Source organism: Cyprinus carpio, chromosome A21 (genome assembly GCF_018340385.1).
Source record: "Cyprinus carpio isolate SPL01 chromosome A21, ASM1834038v1, whole genome shotgun sequence".
Classification (NCBI taxonomy): Eukaryota; Metazoa; Chordata; class Actinopteri; order Cypriniformes; family Cyprinidae; genus Cyprinus; species Cyprinus carpio.
In genome coordinates, this window is record NC_056592.1 from 10,666,180 (window position 1) to 10,675,049 (window position 8,870).

The window sequence follows — 8,870 nt, forward strand, 5'->3', positions numbered from 1 at the left end:
AAGAATGGATAGGGTTTAGAGCCATAAAAGCTTACCTCATTAAAACTGCATGTAATATCTCGCTCTCTCTCACCAGACTGGTTTTCCATGAGAAAGGGCTTGTGCATTGTTGTCCATACATTAATTAGGTCCATTTTGACCTGCAGAGTATGGAAGAAAGACAATGTGTCTATTTGACAAAGAGATAGAGAATCAGGCTGTTACTAGTTTATTGCATCGAGATATGTACAAGTCACTTTATGTCAACGAGAACCCTATGGAACCATGCAGATGCTTCCCAGAGCTCACATACTGTTCTTCTCTTGTATTATGTTATTCATACAGTAATGGCAAATTATTGTATGTTACTAGTGAACATGTTGGATAGAGTGTACTATTTATTTTTGTTTGTTTATGTTACGATACTGTGCGAAATGTGAGATTACGGAATAACGATTATGTAAATAGGAGCCAGTGCATTATAATTCAGAGCCCATCTGAAGTAAAATGCATTCGCAAGCGTTTGCCTCTGAGAATGATGGCTGAGTCATGTGACAAATCAGTCATATTTATTTATGCTTGTCATGACACTAGGCTGTACATTATCCTTCATCTGCTTGATTTCTCTTCCTCTAATCAACATTATCTACTGATTTCCTTTGGGAAAAGGGGAAAACTATGTAATTACAGTGACATTCTATGATTTGTTTACACATACTGTATTTGGTAAAAACCGATTATATGATGCATATACAAAATACATCACACATTTGGTGGAAATCTGGTAATTAGGTTGGTTTTGGATGTTTTAAGATGTTTTGCGGTTGATCTAACATACATATTAATATAGAATTCATAAATAATAGTATAATAATAGATATTTCCCAGTTAGTAATTTTTTCGCAGTGCTTTAAAAAGCATGAATTGGAACCATCAGTGTTGATATTCCAGTGGTTTCAGAGTGATTAGTCACATGGATAAAAAAAAACCTTCCATTAGCAAAGTTGGCAGATTTCAGCTGGCATTGATGAATGGGAATACTAACAGACAGTTTTCTTTAGGTCTTATATATCTATATTGTGCTATATTGTGCATCTATGTTGTGTTGGCTGATACAGAAGTTGTATTTTTACTAATCAAGACATTTAACAGTGAGTATGTCGTTTCTCACAAAAGCAAAAGTTTTCAGTTATTAATCCCATCATACAGATATTTGCAATCAACTATAAATCGATTTGTTCCAAAAAGGTGTCAAATAACAGGTTAAGCGAGTAGTAGCTAACACGGCAAGAAAATATTATCTTAGAGCCCATTGATGTGAGAGGTCTTTATCTCATGCGAGTGTGCAATGGTAGTATTAATTTCTTTAAGTGTATAACGTATTAGTGTAAATATATATATATATATATATATATATATATATATATATATATATATATATATATATATATATATATATATATATATATAAATTATAACATACTCGAAGATAATTTATAGTGTGGTTTGTAAGTTATAAGAAAGTGGTAGAAATAGAACACATAACATTTTGACACGTTCACAAATCAATTACAGGCCATACTGGACAATGTAATTAGCCTATACTTTAGTTTTAATTGTACTCACATAACGCAGACAGTCTCCACTACATACCGTTTTCAACAACAAGCTTAATAAAATAGAAACGTTTAATAATTTGCATTTTGTCAGTGAAGCGCGATCCTGGCTTGCCAACGGCAGATATCGCCATCTAGTGTACTCTATACAGCACAACATGATTTCAATACTACTACAGTCAGTCAGTCTATCTATCGATCAGTAAGGACATAATGGGGATATTACCACATATGCTTGTAATACAGTCACGGCCAATAGTTTTGGAAGTGACATAAATTTTGTGTTTGGCAAAGTTTGCTGCTTCAGTAGAGTATTTTTAGTAATTATCATGTATTTCTTTGGAGGTAACCATTGCTTACAATAATTAACAACGATTAAGAAGCAAGTCTTCCTTCCTTTTATAGCAATCAGTCTGCTCTTACAATCTAATTAGTATGATAGTGATTTCACCTGACTAGTACTCATTCACATTTTCACATGTGCTGCTGATATGATTAGTCAATTAATGTTAGCTGCTCATTGTGTCAGGTTCAAAAAACTTGACTTGAAAACTTGAAAAGAAATGTTTTTTTGTGAAAAGTTCTTTTTTGTTTCCAAATAAGCTTTTAGTAATTATTTAAAATGCATCTGATCACTCTACACAATAATCTAGAAGCAATGTGAATGAGCACCTCAACAGCTTAAGCAGCAAACTTAGCAAAAAAAAAAAAATTGATGTCACTGCCAAACCTTGATGACTGTACATGTGTGAATAATAATGCACGCATGTGTGTGTTTTTCACGTTAACTATACCTGTCATCAGGAAGTGTGTACATGTAGCAATAGAGCCCTTCCCTGATTGCTGGAACGAGTCCCATTACAGCAAACCTAGAGTAAACTCCATTACTATTTCAACCACTTGTTTCTGGTTTGTATTAATCAAATTAACAAATTCTTTCATGTGAATTTATTATATATCTTATATCTAAAATCAAGACATGAGAACCATAATAAATTTGCTCAAAACATAACACATAAAACTTTTAATTCATCTTTGGTGACTTAAATCCATGAGGGGGAAAAGTTCTGTTCAGTGTATGACCACTGTGGCGTGGTCAGTTTCTGATTCAAACTTCACTGCAGGAGCAGAGTTTTCACCAGCACCTGAATGATTCACTGTGGTATCTAATAGCTTATCCTCTACTCTCTGTGAAAAACATGTAAAAAAAAAAAAAAAACGTTTTTCAGTTTAAATTCAACATTACAAATAAGTATTTCTCAAAATCATGTTCATAAAATCAGAAATGCAGATATTGACTGCTATGTAGTTACATGTAAACATTCAAAGTGAATGTAAAACCTGTATAACTTCCTGACGTTTTCATTTTCATTTCAGAATAAAATAAAATAGAAATAAATAAATAAAATATTTACCTTTGTTTTCTCTACCTGTACTTCAACAATAACAGAATCTACATCTTGTTTGTCTAAAAAAAAGAGGGAGAGAGAGAATTTGTTGTGAATTTGTCAAGAATTTGATATTTTCATATACATATGATGATTAAGATGAGCAAAGTGAGCAGAATCAGTGTCCCCAGGATGCCCAGAAAAACAAGAGTGTATTTACCAGTAAGAGCTAAAGATGAAAACAATAGAAAAAGCTATTTAAAATTTTGAATCTGTGTCCTATGTCTAGATAAAGAATTTTTAAAAAGTGTTTTATAGCATAACAAAGGTTAAAAAGCAATTTACATATCCTCCACACCGTAATGGTGACATTTCGGCTCATTTTGTAGTCAGATTTGGGTTTACAATGGACAATAATTGTTGTTCGGAGCTGCTGTGCAGCTTTTCCCTGTAACAGTTGTTCTCAACTGACAGTAAGTTTGCAGCAATTGTCAGAGGAATTTTGCTGGCCAATGTTTCTTGAATCAGCATAGAAAAAGCACATAGCCTGGTCCTGGTGACAGCATATCAGATCCGTCCGGTCACTGAGACTCATCAATCCACAACTAACATTAAAATCTGTATATACAGTAGAGGTTGCGAGACAAATGAGGGATTGAAAATGTTAACAAATACATAATCTCACATAATCAACAATTAACCCTCAGGATCATGATCACTGATAATAAAGAGAACTGATTAGATAGATAGATAGATAGATAGATAGATAGATAGATAGATAGATAGATAGATAGATAGATAGACACTTTAGAACATATTTCAAACGGCACTTAACCAGTATTTGAGCAAAGTCATGAGATTTTAAAATATGTTTGTATTAATTCTGTATTCATACACAGGCCTTTTTTAATGATCTGAAACGCTGCTAAAAATACAAGAATGGATTCAAACTTAATTTGAATTGATGTACTGAGCAAAAACAACAACAAACTCTGTGTCATGGTAAATTTGTGTTTTATTAACATGTAGAACTGCAGTTAAAATTTCAAGTTCAATCTGGTAGTTTCTGTGACTCGTGCAAAGGACCAATCAAAGAGAAGAATCTCTGCAAATTCTGTGTGTAATAAAAGTCAGAGAAACAATTAAATAGATAAAATATATTATAAATCAACCTACAGTCAAAAAAATAAATAAAAAAATATGCAGAAATTGTACCTTTCTGGGTATGACAGCTTGTCACTAGGACAGTACCCTTAATAGGGACAACTTTAAAATAAGGTACAAAGACATAACACATCTTAAAACTCTAAAAAATAAATGTTGATCAGTCATGATAAAACAATTAAAAGATTTTAACGAAAGCTGTACAAATCACTATTGTTCATTAGTTGGAGGTTCCTGGTGAGACCGTGTTCGTGTCTGGACTCGTATTGAGATCTAAAGCGGACAGGGAATCATCAAGTGCGCCAGAAGGCGAGTCCTCTTTGGCTAGCAAGTTATTCTTGCGGAGCTGACAGGCTTGCTGGTATGGAGGCCGAATTGGAGGTTGGGTGGGTGGTAAATACTGGTACTCTTTACTAGAATCAAGCTGTGTGAGAATAAAGCAAAACATGAATAAGGTTAGACTACTCATTCATGGACACATATGCGTGATTTGAAAGAAGCCGATTAGCACCTGAAGCGGGTAAGTTCTGTCTGAATCAAAGGCACTAAGATCTCCACAAGCAAGGAAAGGAACTATTATCCGGTTTGGCCCCTCTAGCTGGTTGAAGTCAATATCTAGATGGGAACAATTAGCATTCATATTGTGAGGAGGAGGACGTGGGCATATACAGATACAATATAAAATCAGAATATACACATACAATATAAAACCAGAATAAATGTCATATAGAGATGAGCACAAACAAACTTGAAAGCACTTTTTTGGTATTGGAGTATTGAAACAAGTTACCATAAGAGTGATCCAGTAAAGGGTTGGACATGTTGGGGACATAACCTTCAGGTGGACAGTAATTCTGACACACCACAAATGCCTCTGAAGTGCAAACACACACACAAAAACATTAGTTCATGTGTGAAAAAGTACAATATTCGCCAAAAAGTTTTACATTCCCTTTTTTTAATGAAATTCTACTGTCACCTATGCTAGAGTTGCGGCTGCTGCGTGGTTTGGCACAGGTTACAGAGCTGAAGAAGATCTTGAGCTGGGAGTACAGCAGCGTCACATCTTTCCCCCTGAAAATCTACACAGAAGAAAGACATTGGAGTTCAGGTGAGATTGAAGTAAAATATTTCTAACCTAAAACATTTTATAGATTTCATAATCTTGTACTGACAACTAGACAAAGTAATTAAGAGTATGAATGGCAATGGGATGGCTTACTTTTGCAACAAAGTTGCCACCTGGTTTGAGAACATGTGTGGTGATATTGAGAGCCTGTCAATATGAAAACAAAAAACCTTCAACAAGCAGTCTTTCACTTACATGGTAAATCAAAAACCAGCCATAAAATTATATTTACTATTAGTGTTGTCATGATACCAAAATTTCAGTAATTGGTACCAGTACCAGAACGATTTCACAATTCTCTGTACCAAATTTTTAATATAATTAAACGAGTCATTATTGCTATTTTTAATAATAGCATTATTATTAATGCTATTAATAATTATAAGTAAATTACACCAAACATTAACATATATGTTTTCTGATTGGCCATTGTGTCTAATCAACACATCTAAATCATTTATTATTTTAGTTACTGTTAATTTCAACATTTATTAATACATTATTAGGAGAAAAAAAGTTTATCAGTTTATATTATTTAATGGAACTAACATGAAATAAAAAGGAAAATTGTATTTTATTATATTTAGTATTTTTAACTAACATTAACAAAGAATGAATAAATACTGCAACAAATGTTTTTCTCAGAGTTATTTATTGTTTATTTACAAAAATGTACTTATGGGACCTTATAGTAAAGTGTTATTAAAATGATAAGATTAAAGGAAAATATAGCAATACATACCGCCAGCAGGAGCTGTGCCTGAATGTACTCATCTACATCATGAAGACCAGTAACTATACAGAGAAACAGACAAAAAAAAAAAAAAAAAAAACCTTCAGTTCAAGATTTTGCTAAATCGCAATTTTGCCACATTGCAAATCAACCAGCTAGAAAAGTTATTTCTTACCATCTGGGGCGCCATCACATACGACCAAGTCTGCAGACTGTCCTTCAAAATGTTGAATAATCTCCTGTGCTGTAGAAATCTATAACACAATCATATAGTTGGTATCTATGAATATCTATTTTGCATGACTCAAAAATACCTACTAAAAGCAATAAAAATATTCACACAAATAAAACGTATGTTTAAAGCAAGACTACAAGCAAAACATTGTTTTTTTTCATGCACTGATACATTTTGGGCTATTAATGACGTCTTATTTCAGACTAGTGGAAAGAAAACATCCAAAATAAACACGTGTTTATTTTTTGCATTACATCTATTTGCATCTGTAGATTCATATTGCAATACATATCTTTAAAAGCAGTGTCCTCAAAATGAGTTTTTCTCATGCACTGAGCAACAAATCTTCACATAAAAAGTGATATCCAAAATACCCCCAGTAAAAACCTACTCTACTGTGTTAAAATTAAACAAGAACCTGGCTTTATCAGATGTTCATATTTTTGTTCTGGATATGTATGCAAACAAGTGCATATTTAATGCATAATTAAACAACATTTCATAAAACTTGTAATACATGCAATTCTTCATGTAATCAATCAGCTGGCGAAGTCTATCTATATGATAAATTTTTTAACCCTATTCACCTGGAGTCTTGCTTTAAAAATGTGTACATTGACGCTATAACACAATACAGATTAAAATGCTATAATGACTTGCAAAAAAAAAAAAAGCATTGCACCTTGGTGATGTCTCCTTGAATTTGTGTGACACCTGGCAAAGGGGCCATTGCTTGCAGGTCAACTGCCACAATCTTGACCTCTTCACTCTTGTCTTTTCCACTGCAACAGGACAGAAAAAGGTGAAGTGCCAATTAAATCAACAAGATTTTACTTAACAGTATCTGTATGTGTACTTTGGATTTTATAGTGCACAACAGATCAAGTGCACTCCGTGCATTTTGCATTTAACCAACCGGAGCTTGCGGCTCAGGACTTGACTCCAGCTGCCAGGTGCCGCACACAGGTCCACAGCACGACTAACACCTGCATGTAGGAAGGATTTGAACAGTCATTTGAACATAAAAGCATACTTTGATGCTACCTGTGTAGGCAGTTCCCATGCTTCGAGACATATATAGGATTAACTTACTCAACACTATCCCATGCCGTCTGAAGCACAATGAAGCTCTTAACGTTACCTTTAAAAAGGTTGAACTCCTCGTCCAGCTGCAGGAGTTTGAAGGCGCTTCTCGCTCTCCAGCCCTCCTCCTTCGCAAGCCTGTAATAAATATCTGTAGGCAAATAATGACACAACCCCACCTCACCTTCACTCACTTATTCTGGATGAGTGAGACTCGTTTTCGCCGCAACGTGACACTTCTTCTTCTTCTTCTTACTTGTTGCAGTCAGAGAAACGCGAGACAACACTGACATCCACTGGAGATGAGGTGGTCTTACACATGATGCATGCATGTATGTATGATCGTATGGTTACAATTCTAGTGCTTGTAGTTTATGGAAATTAGGCATTTAACCTAATAAACACAAGCTGAATTATAAACATATAATCCATTAAAAAACTAATTTTAAACTTCCAAATCAAACAAAATTTAAAAAAGTAGACTTGTAAAAACTTGTAAAAACGGGGAAAAAGTAGGCCATAAAAAATAAAAAATAAAAGTGACAATGGGATAGTAAAAAAATATCAGAGTATGGGTACAATCGGTTTTTAAAACATCAAAGAAATACTTTCTACAGCTCAGATTTTAAGGATTTATAGCTTTCTTATTCTGATGTCTCTGGCTTAATTTAGTCAACATACATACAAACCATAAAACTGAGTTTGAATGTGAAATTATTTGGTCAAAAATATAAGTAAATTAAATAAATAAATAAATACATTTTAAGAGAGTGCAGAGGTCTTGAACTTGAATATTTTCGTTGATAAATTTCTGTATCTCACAATAAAAAAAAACTGAATATAAATGTCAAATAAATGCTATTTGGTTTATAATAATTATTACAGAAAATACAGTTTAATTATGATTTTTAGAATAAGTTTAAAGTGTATAAGTTTAAAGGAGTTTTCTTTTACCTTATAATGTCTCGTGGAGCATTCCATAGGGATATCATCAAATGCACAAAAGAAACTTCATCTACATTTTGTAGATATGACTATTTTGTATATATTTATACATGCTGTGTATACATGTGTAAATATTAAAATAGATAGATAGATAGATAGATAGATAGATAGATAGATAGATAGATAGATAGATAGATAGATAGATAGATAGATAGATAGATAGATAGATTGATTTGCTGTTTTCATTCATTCATTTTTTATTTATTGGGACAATACACATTAATCTCGGTATATACTATTATAATTTTATAGTATATTATATTGTCATATAAATGTTACACCAATGTCAGTAGAGTCCCTGAAGCGTACACCTAAACATAAAGGGCCATTTTACACAAAACCTGTTTTTACCTGTTTTTAATGTTGGAAAACATTAAAGGTATTTCCACAGCACACCTCTTTTAGCTGATTTGCATTTGTTGCCACTTTTTAATTGATTTTACACATTAGTGTTATAATTGCTTTATGCATTGTCTAAAAAAAATATTGAATAATTGATTACTTTATTTATGATCCACTCAGACATGTAGAAGTGCAG

At 33.0% G+C, this 8,870-nt stretch overlaps 1 protein-coding gene across 1 annotated transcript; it reads right to left on the bottom strand.

Moving 5' to 3' along the window:
- Positions 1-3,980: 3,980 nt before the first annotated feature.
- LOC109099735 (putative tRNA (cytidine(32)/guanosine(34)-2'-O)-methyltransferase) lies at positions 3,981-7,453 on the bottom strand. The gene is made up of 11 exons (XM_042778962.1): positions 7,386-7,453; positions 7,161-7,230; positions 6,927-7,026; positions 6,185-6,263; positions 6,019-6,071; positions 5,370-5,423; positions 5,127-5,229; positions 4,938-5,021; positions 4,659-4,762; positions 4,199-4,571; positions 3,981-4,097 (listed from the first exon to the last, which is right to left on the bottom strand). The coding sequence occupies exons 3-10, from the start codon at positions 6,972-6,974 to the stop codon at positions 4,368-4,370; spliced, it is 729 nt and encodes a 242-aa protein (XP_042634896.1). The 5' UTR covers positions 6,975-7,026; positions 7,161-7,230; positions 7,386-7,453; the 3' UTR covers positions 3,981-4,097; positions 4,199-4,367.
- Between the last annotated feature and the right edge of the window lie 1,417 nt (positions 7,454-8,870).